The following is a 16,270-nucleotide window of genomic DNA, read 5'->3' as shown; positions in this document are numbered from 1 at the left end:
GTTAAAAACAAAATGACTGTGTCTGCCTTAAGGAAGGCCCATCCAACTTGTTGCCTTTGTAAATAAAGCTTAGGATGATGGCTGTACTGTTGCACTACCAGGTAAATAGATTAGACTCCATAATTTCAAATATTCTATATGAGTTGATATATTCAAGGTACGGTGTAGGTAGATTCACCTTTATGTTTTCTCAGTTCATTAGAAGACCTTATAACAGTTATAACATGAATTTAACTACATTATAGCGTGTTAGAGGGTCAAGACACTTAAAGTTAAGTACATACTACCTTCTATTATTTTTAGGGACTACAGAGATCTCTTGTGTTTGGTCTACCTACCTACCTGCTACAGCCCCCATGAGAGATTTTATTCCTTTCTATTGGATTTTCATTTGTTCCAGATTCTGGAAAATCGCATCAGTGAAGGGTTATTTGGAGATAGTCAATTGTTCAGTTTTAAATGCAATGAATTCCAACATGTATTATCTTATCAGTAGAATCATCGGGATTGTAGAGAATTGCCCACAGTAGAAAAAAAAAACATGCCTTCCTGGAATGGAGAAATCTGAGAGCGAACTCTGGCAAGTCATTGCCAGGGACAAGCATGTGGACATCAGTTAATATTTTATCTTATAAAGTATGTAAGATGGAAAACTATTTTTAACTGAGGTTTAGACTTTGATGTATTATTTAATTTAAGGGATTTCTGTTAGAAGATCAGAGACTGATTCATCAGTCATTTATTTTATTGATTGCCTCATTTGCTAACAGGCTCTTTACTGAGCTAAATGTGAAGAATTTCCAGTAAAATATTTAACATTTGAAAGGAAATTAAGCTTGGTTGTGAATTGATTAAAGGTAACAGTCAGTCTGTAAAACACATAATTAGGAAATGCTGCATCTCCACAAGACATTGTCAGTGTTGGCAACTACACACATTCCCTTAAGAGAGAACTCGGGGTCAACAAAAAGATGAGAAAGATGTTCAAATGGAAAACCGCTTCTGGTTGAATAAGTTATTTTTCTCTCGGTACCATAATTTGATATCTAATCGGTGCTTAACAAATCTTAGAAACCTTAGAAGTTAAACCTCTGTAAATATATTGAAAGATTTCCTATTGTGCACCTAAATGAATTGAGCACTAGTTTAACATGAATAAAAGACTTCTGTATCCATTGTACATTCCACAAATTTCCGTGTCATGGATGCCATTTGCAAATAAAGATCTCACAAAGGATCTTAAGGTCATATGGTCCTTTTTAATGCATTATCAAAGATGGCTGACTGCATTCAGACACACGACACATCTAAACAATATACACGTAAGTTTCAATCCTTTACCTCCTCATCTGCCCCTTGTCCATTTTCTGCTTTGTTTTTTGTTTTTTCACTCAAAATTTTATTGAGGAATAACAAGTACAAAGGTGCAGGGAAAGAAAGGGGGCCCAATGGGCCATACCAAACAATACGATAGCAAAGGTAAACAAATTACTTGCATGGAAAAATATTTGTTCCCATTAGAGATGATCAGTACAGCCTCTGTAGCAGTGAGAGTCATGTTCAGATTAAATATACGAATAACTCACCAATTTAACATTGAGGTCCCTAATGAAGAAATAAAGGGCAATACAATGGGGGGGGGGGTTAAGGGGGTAGCATCATGGAGTGAGTTGTGATCCAAATGCAATAGGGGCCCAGAAGACGAATCCACATTAAAGCGAGAACTTTGATTATTTGGTTAGACTTTCGATAGAGGGTGGCGTCAGTGGCTTTTACCTGTCAATCTGTACAGGAGGGTTCAGGTGGCCAAAAGGGGAGAATAGCAGCAGAAGAGGGTGGAGGGAAAGGTGAGCATTAAAAACGGAAGCATGGGAACCAACTTAGGAAGTTGTGCCAAGTACACTTCAAACTGAAGTAGAGGGGGGGGGGGTGTAAAAAGAAAAAACATCGGGCAAGAAAAGATGAGGAATAAAGGTAGGGGAGGGAGGAAGAGAAGGGAAGTAAACTAGTCCTCCAGTTACCCGTCCCCATCCATAAACACCTGCCCTAGGAGGTACCCCCCCAGGGTGGCCTGGAATTTCGCTGAAAGTGGGAACAGTTTTACAATCGCTTAGGGGAGGTATCCTATAATTGGCCCAACCTCCTTTTTTCTGCTTTTTTGCTGGCGAATTCTCTCAAAACAGTCAATTTCTACTTGATAATGCAACCTTGTCCACAAAAGCATTTCTGTAGTATTGAGGTCCATGTAGAGACAAAATTAGGATGCGAATAAGCATTTACTTCAGGGGGGATTATATGTACAAAGATCAACTGATGGCTAAACTCCAACGGATCCTTCACCATCTTTTGCCACCTGTCTGCTATTTCATAGGAACAGTGTGGAGGAGACACATTGGGGTGGCAAAGTACTAACAGAGTTATAACTTAACATTTCTGTCTTGCAGCAATATCGGCAGCAGTGGATAAAACAGAGAGCTCAAGCTACAAAGAATGGTGACAGGTACTTTTATGTTTTAAATACCCCTAGCTAGTAATGTATTTTAAAATGTTTAATAATTTACTGCCATCCACCACATGATATCCACATGCATTACAAAACTGGATAATAGTTCACTACAGGTCATGTTTGAGACCTATGGGCCCAATGGGGAAAGGCGTTGGATCCACTTTTATCTTTGTGACCACTGTAGCCTAGAGCTAAACCTTAAAACCAATCAGTTTTGGGGCATCTGACCGTTCTATAAAGTACTGTGAAGAGCACTTGGTAGCACGTCGCTGTAGCAGCAAAGTTCTGATATCTTTACAATATCCGTGGTACAGGAGTCATGCTAAAGAAAGGTAGGCCTAATTCAGCTTTGACTTGGCTTACGCTTTTAAACCTCAAAAAAATAAAAGTACGGTAGATATATATTGCTGGTTAACCACTTCAGCCCCGGACCATTTTGCTGGTCAATGACCAGGCCACTTTTTGCGATTCGGCACTGCGTCGCTTTAACTGCTTTAACTCGCTCCCAAACAAAATTGGCGTCTTTTTTTCCCACAAATGGAGCTTTCTTTTGGTGATATTTGATCACCTCTGCGGTTTTTGCGCTATAAACAAAAATAGAGCGACTATTTTGAAAAAAAATGAATATTTTTTACTTTTTGCTGTAATAAATATCCCCCAAAAATATATAAAAAAAAAAAAAAAAAAAAAATGTTTTTCCTAAGTTTAGGCCGATGCGTATTCTTCTACATATTTTTCTAAGTTTAGGCCGATGCGTATTCTTCTACATATTTTTCTAAAAAAAAATCACAATAAGCGTTTTAGATTGGTTCGCGCAAAAATTATAGCGTCTACAAAATATGGGATAGTTTAATGGCATTTTTTATTAATATTTTTTTTTTTACTAGTAATGGCGGCGATTTTTATCGGTACTGCGACATTATGGTGGACACTTTTGACACATTTTTGGGACCATTGGCATTTTTATAGCGATCAGTGCTATAAAAATGCATTGATTACTGTGAAAATGCCACTGGCAGGGACGGGGTTAACGCTAGGGGGCGAGGAAAGGGTTAATTATGTTCCCTGGGTGTGTTCTAACTGAAGTGGGGGGTGGACTGACATGGGGAAATGACAGATCGCTGTTCATACATTGTATGAACAGACGAACAGTAATTTCTCCCCTGACAGGACCGGGAGCTGTGTGTTTACATACACAGCTCGCGGTTCACGCTCTGTAACGAGCGATCACGGGTGCCCGGCGGTGATGGCGCCCGCCAGTCACGTGCGTCGGCACCAGGGGGGAAGCAGGGGGCAGCTGGAATGCGAAATGACGTATAGCTACGTGATTTTGCGCAGCCGAGCTGACCTGCCACCGTATAACTGCGGCAGCTGGTCGGCTAGTGGTTAACAGAAGTGTTCCCCTCGAAAAAAAAAAAAAAAAAGAAGTAAAATGCATAATGTTTTTCATTGTATTGTAACTGCATTAGTTGGCTGGCACCATAGTTGCTGCCCACAAAAATTGTATTTGGTCTTCTTTTAATGTTTAGGTTAATATTCTTTTAACACAATAAAATAGAAGAATGGAAATCCCCTCAATTGAAAAGGAGGTCTTTGACTCTCCTGCCCAGTTACGTAATGTAACATTGTTCTTGGGACTTTATTGTGAGTTTTAAGGTAAATATCTGGAGAAGCTGTAATTGTGTAAAATGCATGCTGGAAAATATTACAAGTATACGTATAGCAATTTGAATGGGCTAACTGCACCTAAATGTTTTATTACTGCGGTACCCTGCGATCTGGTGCAGGCAAACGGACTGTGTTCAATCTGTGTTTTGAGTGTCATTAGGGAAATGTTGACATCCACAGCAGATGGCATACCCCTTTTTTTTTTTTTATTATTATTATTTCAGTGTGTTTGTGTGTTTTTTTTCTGTCTCTTCTAACCTATGCTCACACCAATTTTATTTGTATAGTAATAGCAGCATAGTATGGAGATCAGTCAGTGCTTTTCATTGAAAATTAGATGGCATTGGAAGACGGTTAGAGAAATTGTAGATTTTACCCCTTTTCCTCTTGCCGCCTACTTGTTGCCAGAATTATTTGCTTGAAGGCAATGTGGCATATTTGAGAAGAGAAAACTGAACAGAAAAAACAAATCTAGAACATGTTTATAGGCTTGGCCATCTAACCGCAGTCTTACGATATATCTTTTTACTTTTTATTGCAGCTCTGTCCCAGAAGATTTTGAATCCTATTTGCATAGTGTAAGGTCTCAATATGAAGCTGTCAGAAATAGCAGTAAGTTGTGTGTTTGTTTGTTTTTGTATCTTTGTTTTCTAGGGATATCGTCTAATACAAAAAATGAGCAGCTCTATTTTAGGCTCCATTCACACCGGCAACGAAGGTCGGTGCAAATTGTGGCTGCAGTTCCTGCCATGGCTAGCTACAGCCTCAGGTCCCGTTCAGCATAATGACAGCTCTCTGCACATCCAGCAATTACCTGCTGTGATCGCTGCTGGATACACACTCTGCAGAGAGCCGTGAACAGCTATAGCCACTGGTGACCCGTCATTATAGTCAACAGAGCCTGAGGCCGCACCTAAGAATGAAAGTTGCAACAGGAATCTCGTGATTTCTGCCACTATTGTTCACACAGGCTCTGATCGCCAATGTTGATGTAGATTGAAGATGGCATTTTTTAATTGTGAATAGAAAAGTGTATGCATTCTTTATGCAATTTGAGACTCTGATCAATGCACATAAGAGAGAAACTACTCCCAACTATAAAGTGCAAGCATATAGAGGTGCACATACCTGCAGCAGTCTCTAAAGCTCCCAGGCAAATCTGACAGGTAAAACTTCTTTACCTCCTAAATGTATTTGGCATGGCGACCAATTATTTGGTGTTACTGGACATTTTAGAGGCTGCTGCAGGTTTTTACTTTAACAAGGCTGTGTACTGCACTATATGTACCTCAAGGCTCAAATATTTAAATGAGACTGAGACTTTGCTGTAACCTTTGTTAGCCATCAAAGTGCTAATAATGTTGTTAATTTAAGTATGTTGTTAGGGGGGGTTATTGGGGGCATGTATGGTACAGTTACCCTTTAACTGGCATCCTGAATCTGCAGTATTGGCCACACTGGTGCATAAATAGAAACTTGCTTGTCACTGCTAATTTCACGAATGGCTAGGAATTCTAGATCCACCATGCGCCTGTTTTTTGCCAGAGCACCCCGCAAGGTTTGAGGCGTTGCACTGCTGAACAGCTCCCAGGTCTCGGCCCTCAAGCACGCCCGTGTAGACTACAGCTGACCACTTTCAGAGCAGCACAGGAATGCTAGAAGCACTAAGGTGCACTTTTTTAGGAATGCCAGAGTGCATAGGGAACACAATGGATCCAACGCTAGATGCAGCTGGGGTGCATAGAGAACACATTGGAGTAGGAATGCTGGCTGCGGCTGGAGTGTACAGGGAGCGCACTGAAACAGGAATTCTGGATGCAGCTGGGGTGCACAGGGAACACAATGGAATGGGAAGTTTGGATTCAGCTGGGGTGCACAGGGAACACACTGAAGTAGGAATACTTGGTGTGGCTGGAGTGCACAGGGTTAAAAGATGCAGGAACATTGGGACATACAAGGATACAGGGTCTGTAGAGGTGCAATGAATCCTTTCTAGGAACACTGTTGGATATCTAGGCATACTTTTGGTACAAGGAACACTGGGGGGTCATTAGGAATACTCTGTGGTACAAGGAACACTTGGGATCAATAAGAATACTTGCAGGAACTGTGTCTAGGAACACTAGCTGTTGCTGGGGTGCAGATGTGAGGCAGAGCTTGGCTTAAATTGAGAGGGAGATTGCCAGGTGAGAGGGCTGGCTATGTAGCCAACTATATCCAACAGCAGGAGAGAAAGTCCTATCCGCAACCTCCAGTCCAATGGAGGAGCCAGGCATAATAGCCTTGCATATATTGGAACTAAAAGTACCAGATCCAGGCTGTCTGTGGATGTAATCAGATCATGACAGATCAACTTTGAGCCCAGGTTCACACTGGCTGCGGGAGTGAAGCCGTACGAGTTCACCTGAACTCGCACTATTTCGCTCCCGCTGGCAGTCCCGATTTCGGCCGCGATTTAAGAGACATCTATGTAAATCACGGCCCGAAATCGCAAAAAGTAGTACAGGAACTACAGATGCGGCGTTGCACCGATTAGGACAGTGTCATTGCCGGCAAATGCCGCCGATTTGAGATGCGATTTCACATGTGAAATCGCATCTCAAATCGTACCCAGTGTGAACCTGGGCTGAAACTGATTTCCAACAGCTGAAGAAGGATTAGGAGTTCTGATTAGCTGGTAGAGATCATGTGACCAAGTGCCTTGGCCTTCAGGCATGCAACCTGTTTTGAAGGGAATCTGGAGCAGAATATTCTTCAGGAATTATTATTCTATACCCATTACAGCAAGCATACCTCCCAACATTTTGAGATGGGAATGAGGGACACCTACTATAGCAACGTATGTAGGCATAGGACACACCCCCTGCCACACACCCTTAAAGGAGAATTAACCAAAAAAAAAGGTTAATTAAATCCACAAGGACTTTTTTTACCACTACTATTCCTTTATATTGGCTTTTAAATGTACAAATGCAGCAATTTAGAAAATGGATGAAAGGTTTAGCACTGGAAAACACTTTTTTAAAAGATAAAAAGTGCATTTTATACATAACGATATAGATCAGACCAAAATGAGGGGGAAAGAGGGACATTACTTGAAATCGGGGACAGTTGGGAGCTTTGCAGTGAGAATGTTAGCAGTGCTTTGTGGCAACGGAAGTTCCCATTTCAGTAAAATGCATAATTTATAAAAGGTTTAAACTGAACTTTAGTCACACACTGGGGACTGAAACTGCCTATGCTCAAAGAATGGGTGTTGAATAATGCTGGGTAACCGAGGACTTCTAGAGACAGAATAAAATACTGCAGGAGAAACCTCTGGTTTAAAGTTGAAAACTTCTTTATACTCTAACAAAAGTGAGTACACCCCTCACATTTTTGTAAATATTTTAATATATATTTTGATGTGACAAAACTGAAGAAATTACACTTTGCTACAATGTAAAGTAGTGAATGTACAGCTTGTATAACAGTGTAAATTTGCTGTCCCCTCAAAATTACTCAACACGCAGCCATTAATGTCTAAACCGCTGGCCACAAAAGTAAGTACACCTCTAAGTGAAAATGTCCACAAAGTGTCAATATTTTGTGTGACCACCATTATTTCCCAGCACTGCCTTAAACCTCTTGGGCATGGACTTCACCAGAGCTTCGCAGGTTGCAACTGGAGCCCTTTTCCACTTCTGCATGATGACATCACAGAGCTGGTGGATGTTGGAGACCTTGTGCTCCTCCACCTTCCGTTTTGAGGATACCCCACAGATGCTCAATAGGGTTTAGGTCTGGAGACATACTTGGCCAGTCCATCACCTTTTACCCTCAGCTTCTTTAGCAAGGAAGTGGTCATCTTAGAGGTGTGTTTGGGGTCGTTATCATGTTGGAATACTGCCCTGCGGCACAGTCTCCGAAGGAAGGGGGATCATGCTCTTCTTCAGTATGTCACAGTACTTGTTGGCATTCATGGTTCCCTCAATGAACTGTAGCTCCCCAGTGCCGGCAGCACTCATGCAGCCCCAGACTATGACACTCCCACCACCATACTTGATTGTAGGCAAGACACACTTGTCTTTGTACTCCTCATCTGGTTGCCACCACACACGTTTGACACCATCTGAACCAAATAAGTTTAATTTGGTCTCATCAGACAACAGCTCATGGTTCCAGTAATCCATGTCCTTAGTCTGCTTGTCTTCAGCAAACTGTTTGTGGGCTTTCTTGTGCATCATCTTTAGAAGTGGCTTCCTTCTGGGACGACAGCCATGCAGACCAATTTGATGCAGGGTGCGGCGTATGGTCTGAGAACTGACAGGCTGGCCCCCCCATCCCTTCAACCTCTGCAGCAATGCTGGCAGCACTTATGCATCTATTTCTCAAAGACAACCTCTGGATATGAAGCTGAGCATGTGCAGTCAACTCCTTTGGTCGACCATGGCGAGGCCTGTTCTGAGTGGAGCCTGTTAAATCCTGTTAAACCGCTGTATGGTCTTGGCGACTGTGCTGCAGTTCAGTCTCAGGGTCCTGGCAATAATGTAGCCTAGACAATCTTTATGTTGAGCAACAATTCTTTTTTTCAGATCCTCAGAGTTCTTTTCCATGAGGTGCCATGTTGAACTTGCAGTGACCAGTATAAGTGAGTGAGAGCAAAAACGCCAAATTTAACACTCCTGCTCCCCATTCACACCTGAAACCCAACGAGTCACATGACACCGGGGAGGGAAAATTGCTAATTGGGTCCAATTTGGAAATTTTCACTTAGGCGTGTACTCTTTTGTTGCCAGTGGTTTAGACATTAATGGCTGTGTGTTATTTTGAGGGGACAGCAAATTTACACTGTTATACAAGCTGTACACTCACTACATTGTAGCAAAGTGTCATTTCTTCACTGTTGTCATTTCTTCACTGTTGTCACATGAAAAGATATAATAAAATCTTTACAAAAATGTGAGGGGTGTACTCACTTTTGGGAGATTGTGTGTGTGTGTGTGTGTGTGTATGTATATCATATTTTATAGCACTGAAGCATGAGAATGTCTTGAAACACCTGCTTTATTATACTTAGCTTGGGCAAAATATAATAATTTCTTTGAGTGGCACACTTTTTTTTTTTTTTTTTTTTTTTTTTTTTTTTTAAGATGTGAGAATGGGAAGTCGGTACTAAAATGTACTGGATATTCAATGCTTCCAAATTATGCTTTTCAATTAGGGCTATCATCCGATGCAAATCTCCTCACGCCTAATACAGAGAGTAGTTGTGATTTAACAACTAGAACAAAGTCAACAAGTGGGAACGATGACAACACCTCACTGGACCTTGAGTGGGAAGATGAAGAAGGTGAGCTATTCTTCTTTAGAATATAATATCCTTTTTGGTGCTCTGCATTTTTAATGTACATTGAGGTCTACAGAGATCAGATCATGCAATTCATGGGTGTGCCTAAAGTGTTATGATGCATTGTAGCTCTGACATAGTCATTTTTATTGGTCATCACTTGTGAAAAGATTCAACTGGTGTTGGCTAAATGTTTTTTCTTTTTCAAGAACGTTTTTTAAAAGGGCAAGTAAATGTGTATTTTCGGGACATTATGACAGAAGCATTGATTAGTTTGTTCATTTACCATTTGCTCAACTTGTTTTGAGCATTATTTTTATTTTTTTTATTATTATTATAATACAGGATTTATATAGAGCCAACAGTTTGAACAGCGCTTAACAAAATTAAGGCAGGCATTACAGTTACATTACAATTTTTGTACAAAAGGAATCATTAGATTGTAAGCTCATTAGAGCTTACAATCTAAAAGGGAGCGTCAATTAATACAAAAGGCAATAATTGTGGGGGATGAGCTGATGGAGAAAGTAAAAAAATTGTATTATTTAGAAGCAGGATAGGCTTCTTTAAAGAGAAGGGTTTTCGGGGATCGTCTAAAGATGGCTAGATTAGGGGACAGTCGGACAGATTGAGGTAGTGAGTTCCAAAGGATGGGAGAATCTCTGGAGAAATCCTGGAGGTATCAAAAGGGAAGCTAGTCTGGTAGTACTACACGCAGTAGTAAGCAACAAGTGTTAACTATAACTGATAGGCGCTGCACATGTCGCAAGCCAGTTCAGAGACTGTGAATCAAGATGGCAGACAACAGTGTTAGTGTGTACATGGAGCGGTGTGTTGTGACAAAGGCGTAAAAAAACGGATATCTACAGAGGACTTCAAGCACAGTATAGTAATGAGATGCTTGGCCGCAGCAAGACATTTAAATGGTGTAAATGGTTCAAAGATGGCTGTATGTCTGTCAGTGATGATCCTGGCCATGGTGGTTCCCAGTCCACAGCAGTCATTCCTGTGAACATTCAGCTTGTTTAACGCCTGATCCTAGATAATCAACACTTTTATTTATTTCAGGTACTTGTATAGTGCCGTCGGTTTACACAGCGCTTTACATATACACTGTACATTTACATCAGTCCCTGCCCTCAAGGAGCTTACACTCTAATCTGTTGTGAACCTGCACAAGAAACAAATCTTTGTGGGAACGGTGGACACAATCATTGCCAAAATTTTCTATTTTCGAAAAGCTAGCACACCCTGGGCGCCAAGACAGCTTTCCGCTTTTGACTGGTTGTCTGTCAAAATGGCTAATTCATCGAAATCTCCAATCATGTCAATTCCAGTTACTGTAAAGCATCAGTAATTAGAGATTTCGATGAATTGCTGTTTTGACACAACACCGGCACTGCGGTACAAGAAGAGTTTGCTGTTTAGACAGAACAGCAGTTAGGAGGAAAAAGTTGTCGCCACCTGGGAGGAAGCCATGTTATTGGTTAGTATCGGGCAAACTAACAGTGTCCGCTCATAATATCGTGTACACGCTTCCTGGTGGTGTGTCAAAACTGCAACTCGTTTAAATTTTCAATTACTGATACCTTACAGTAACCGGAAGTGACGTGATTGGAGAACTCGCTTAATTGGCTATTTTGACAGAACACCCCCCTATACAGACCAGACCACGCTCCAACTGTTTGGACCTCTAAAAGAGTTCCTCCAGAGGTCAGCATTTCAGTACTGATAACGAAATGAAGCAGGCCTCCATGAAGCTGTCCTAGGGTGGTTCAAGCATACTGACAAATCATTTTTTGCTGAATCTTTCAAGGCATTAGGGGCCAGATTCATGTACTTTTACGGCGGCGTAACGTATCCCGTTTACGGTACACCGCCGCAAGTTTTCAGCGTAAATCCTTGATTCACAAAGCACTTGCCTGTAAACTTGCGGCGGCGTAGCGTAAAGCCGTCCGGCGCAAGCCCGCCTAATTCAAATGGGGCGTGTACCATTTAAATTAGGCGCGTTCCCGCGCCGAACGTACTGCGCATGCTCTGTTTTGAATTTTCCCGCCGTGCTTTGCGAGAAATGATGTCGCCCCGACGTAATGTTTCGAACGGCGACGTGCGTTACGTCCTTTCGTATTCCCGGGCGACTTACGCAAAAAAAAAATATTGAAATTCGAAGCGGGAACAACGGCCATACTTTAACATGGGCTGTCTATTTTTACACCACCTAAATAGGCGCCGTAACTTTGCGACGGGAAAGGCCGGCTAGCGACGACGTAAGAGAATGCGGCGAACGCGCGTACCTTCGTGGACCGCCGTAAACAGCTAATTTGCATACCCGATGCGGAAAACGACGCAAACTCCACCCAGCGGGCGCCGAAGTATTGCATCCTAAGATCCGAAGGCGTACGAAGCCGTACGCCTGTCGGATCTTAGCCAAATGCCGTCGTATCTTTGTTTGTGAATTCAAATTAAAGATACGACGCGGCAAATTTGAAAGTACGCCGGAGTATCAGCAGATACTCCGGCGTACTTTTTCTGTGAATCTGGCCCTCTATGCTGGGATAAATGTATAAATATAGCAAGACAGTATGTCGAAAAATAAATGCAGTTTCCACTCCTTGACTTGGAACACTCCCCTCGTATGTCACTAACCTGGGAAGAGTAGGCTGTATAAGGTGAGAGCATGAATAAGTAGAGGTTGCCTTTTAAGAAAACTGAAAGTCAACACAATTACTAGATCCAGCTATACAGGCAGCCTAAAGTGGTTTATAAAGGATTTTTATTTTTTTATTTTAAATAACAAAAATGTCTATACTTGCCTGCTCTGTGTAATAGAACTGCACAGAGCGGCCCCAAACCTCCTCTTCTCTGGTCCCCTGCTGGTGCTCCTGGCTCCTCCTCTCTTGCGAGTGCCTGCAATAGTAAGGCTGCTTCCAATGGGTGTCCATTAATGCAGCCAGCAGGACTCGGCCCTGCTCCCTAGTCACTGGATTTTATTGGTCACCTTGGGAGAACATGACTCCCACTGCCTCAGCTAAAAACCACAGTTTAGCTGCGTCATTGCGTGTTTTCCCATGTTTTTTGTCATTTTTCATTAAAAACACTTTTTATACTGTGAAAACACCTAAAAACATCAAACGCGGCTTAACACATTTAGCCGTGTTTTTTTGGCGGTTTTAGTTTTTACAGCTCGGTTTTACTCTTCCTGGAAGCACAAGCTGTTGTGTTTTTTTATTTTTTTTTTCTGCCCCAAAACGCTTATCCCTCGAAACGCCTCTGACTGCTTATGTGCATGGACACATAGGATAACATGGAGGGGCTTTTAGAGGCAGTTAAAAAAAAATCAAATAAAAACACCACCAACTGCCCCTAACAGCTGTAAAAACATCCTGTGTGCGTGAGCCCACAAGAGCATGGTAGCCTTAAAATTATTAGAGCATATACTATGTGTTTTTTGCAGGGGTCGACAATCCCCGGGCGCCAGGTCGCAATTGCGACAAGAAATTGTGATCTGGCGCCCGCGGAGGCCGGTAATTGAGGCAGCAAAGCCGCGGCCTCAATTACCGACCACCGCGATCGCCCGGCGGGGGCGCACGGAGGCACAGGATCCTGTGGCTCCGTGCGCCCCCCACCTCCCCCGCCGTGCGATTGCGGCGGGCCCGCGAAGGCCGGTAATTGAGGCCGCGGCCTTGTGAAGTCCCTCTGTGTCCTTCTGTGAGCTGGCGCCATCTGGTGGTGGCCGTTGGCATTACAAGTTAAACAGCAATTCTAAAAGTGTCATTTTTCACTATTTTCACTGCCATCTCCTTCCCTCTAATTAGAACCCCCAAACCTTATATATATTTTTTATTCTAACACCCTAGAGAATAAAATGGCGATCGTTGCAATACTTTGTCACGCCGTATTTGCACAGCGGTCTTACAAGCGCACTTTTTTGGGAAGAAATACACTTTTTTTTTTTTAATTAAAAAAATAACAGTAAAGTTATCCCAATTTTTTTTTATATTGTGAAAGATAATGTTACGCAGTGTAAATTGATACCCAACATGTCGCGCTTCAAAATTGCGTCCGCTCGTGGAATGCCGACAAACTTTTACCCTTTAAAATCTCCATAGGCGACGTTTAAAAAATTCTACAGGTTGCATGTTTTGAGTTAGAGGAGGTCTAGGGCTAGAATTATTGCTCTCTCTACCAATCGCGGCGATACCTCACGTGTGGTTTGAATACTGTTTACATATGCGGGCGCTACTCACGTATGTGTCCGCTTCTGCGGGCGAGCTCGTCGGGACGGGGCGCGTTTTCTGGCTCCTAACTTTTTTAGCTGGCTCCTAGATTCCAAGCAAATTTGTCAAACCCTGTTTTATTGCTGCAGGTATAAGAGAGCAGGAGGACAGCTACAGATCGGTATGGTCTCCTTACATAAGTTACAGAGAGGGAGCTCTGCGGGGGTGAGGCGGGGGGGGGAGGGAGGCGTCGAGGGGAGGTGAAGGCCTATCGAGTGGTGTTTTTTTTTTTTTTTTTGTTTTTTTTTTTTTTTTGGGAGGTAGATGGAGGGGGGCGGGTAGGTAAGGGATAGGGTAAGGGAAGACGAGAGACGGTTGTGGTGTTGTTCGTGTTTGTTTGAATGTCATACAGAGAAGCTTTGAGTGTCATAGGAACAATTTGTCAATTTGTGTTAAAGCATATCTAAGATATATGTTATGGTTCTTTGGTATTGGTGTGCGCTAGTGAATTTGGTATAGAGAAGTTTTAAGCGTGCTAGGAACATTTTGTTAATTTATGTATCATCATGCCTAAACCATATGTTATGGTAAAAATGGAAAATATGTCTGTTTAAAACTGGAAAAAATATAAAATAAAGAATTGAAAAAAAAAACAAAAAAAAAAACCCTGTTTTATTGGGTATGTTTTTGTCATGCACAGAAGTCTTTCTGTTATCTTTCAATATGTGCCTTTTGGGTACAGATATTTGGTGATCCTTCCAGTCCCTCTCCGTTACTTTTCCAAACTGATCATGCTAAGCACAGAAGTGGATCTGTTTCTGCGTGGTCAATTTGCATCCCTTTCTCACTGATAGAGATACTACAGGCATTGTGCTCAGCGCCTCTGCTGCAAGAATGCATAAAATGACATATGGATAATGAAGTAAAGAACAGAGAATGAACAGCAAATATAGGGTACATTTTCCCTTTTAACATGATGTTGGTATATAATCACTATAAAATGAAACCTTGCTGTCCTGAGCTATGATTGCATACCAGTCATTGAAGCCAATCGAGTAAGCTACAGCCCATTTTGAAGAACGAACAAAGTGCTCAATAACAGACCCCCTGTCATCTGTTTTTTTTGTTTTGCTCACACATGTAAGTCATGAATATACGCATGTTTTTCTATTACGCTATTTAATTTTTTTCCACATCCAGGAATAAACCGACTAGTTCCAATGCGGGAACGCTCAAAGACTGAAGAGGATATCCTCCGGGCAGCCTTAAAATACGATGATAGAATACCCGAAAGCCAACGAGCCTCTGCCTCGGATGACTCCAATGGCCTGGAGTGGGAGAACGATTTTGTGAGCGCTGAGATGGATGATAATGGGAACTCTGAGTATGCCGGGTTTGTAAACCCTGTGAGCGAACTTTCTGCAGACCTGCAGGACAGATAGGAGCTGCTTTGGACCAAGAATTGTTTTCATTACCAAACAAAAAAAGCTTTCTGCTCTCCCTTCTGCGGGGTAATGAATGTACATAATTTTCAGAGCCTTTTTTAGTTAAAAAAAAATAAATTCAATAAAAGAGCAACAAGAAATGAGAAACTGGACAAAATAAGTGCAATTCTTATTTTTTTTTCTTGCCACAGAATTTTTCTCAATTATAAATCGTGGGGTGGGGGGTAATTAGAATATTTCACATTGTCTCCGATCACTAATAAATGATATGCACTATTTGAAGACTGAGATTTCGGCAATTGTTTTGCACTTGTCTCCTCTGGACCAGATTGTTTTTACTTGTTTACGCAGATAGCACCTGTTGAATGTAAATGTGGTGGAAGAACATGTTCATGTGCTAAGCCTGGAGTTCAGCGGAACAAAGTTGTTTAACAAGATAATATGGTGTCTGGTCTCTTTTTTTTTTTTTTTTGTACTTTGCACTGAAGTAGACATTACCTTTTGATGATATTATAATCTAACGCTGTTCGGACTAGTGTTCATGGGCATCTAAGGAAAACCTGGATATCACGTTCAGCATTGTCTTTATTAATTCAGAGGTAATACATGTCCATGTACAATACTTACCATGCAGGCACATACACAAAGGAGTGCTTTTTTTTTTAAATAACTATAGCTGTCAAGACAAACCACTTTTAGTATTATGAAACACAGTCTAACATTGTAATGCAGAAAAACACTCATCGGTGTATATTGATGTGCACAGTTGCACGTTTAGGTGCACTGATTTGCATTTTTGCATTAGAACATTAACTGACTACTTTTTTTTTTATGTGAAACACATCAGTGTGAATGCAGTCTCAGTATTTTTCCATATGCTTGATAGCATAAAAAAAGTATGATCTTTATACTGTATTCGGCTTGCTGGCCGTCGTCATAGGTTTCCCTGGATATGTATTGTGGTATTCTATATGGTGTACATAGTCTGCCACATCTTTAATATGCAGCATAGGCTGGGTAAGTTTTGCTTAACCACTAGCCGAGCAGCCGCCGCAGTTCTACAGCGGCAGGTCAGCTCAGCTGTGCAAAATCACATAGCTATACG

The 16,270-nt window shown here is 41.7% G+C and overlaps 1 protein-coding gene across 2 annotated transcripts in view; it reads left to right on the top strand.

Moving 5' to 3' along the window:
• AP1AR (adaptor related protein complex 1 associated regulatory protein) overlaps nucleotides 1-15,605 on the top strand; it is a 64,405-nt gene extending 48,800 nt beyond the window's left edge. For both annotated transcript variants that reach the window (XM_040329116.1, XM_040329108.1), the window contains 4 exons: nucleotides 2,445-2,500; nucleotides 4,716-4,786; nucleotides 9,378-9,506; nucleotides 14,921-15,605. In XM_040329116.1, the coding sequence (XP_040185050.1) occupies nucleotides 2,445-2,500; nucleotides 4,716-4,786; nucleotides 9,378-9,506; nucleotides 14,921-15,162 (498 nt within the window). In that variant the 3' untranslated portion in view covers nucleotides 15,163-15,605. The remainder of the gene's footprint in view (nucleotides 1-2,444; nucleotides 2,501-4,715; nucleotides 4,787-9,377; nucleotides 9,507-14,920) is intronic.
• Nucleotides 15,606-16,270: the final 665 nt, after the last annotated feature.

The sequence above is a fragment of the Rana temporaria genome, chromosome 1 (assembly GCF_905171775.1).
Source record: "Rana temporaria chromosome 1, aRanTem1.1, whole genome shotgun sequence".
Classification (NCBI taxonomy): domain Eukaryota; kingdom Metazoa; phylum Chordata; class Amphibia; order Anura; family Ranidae; genus Rana; species Rana temporaria.
Note: the sequence above shows the minus strand (reverse complement) of the source record. Positions and strands in the feature narration are given on the sequence as shown.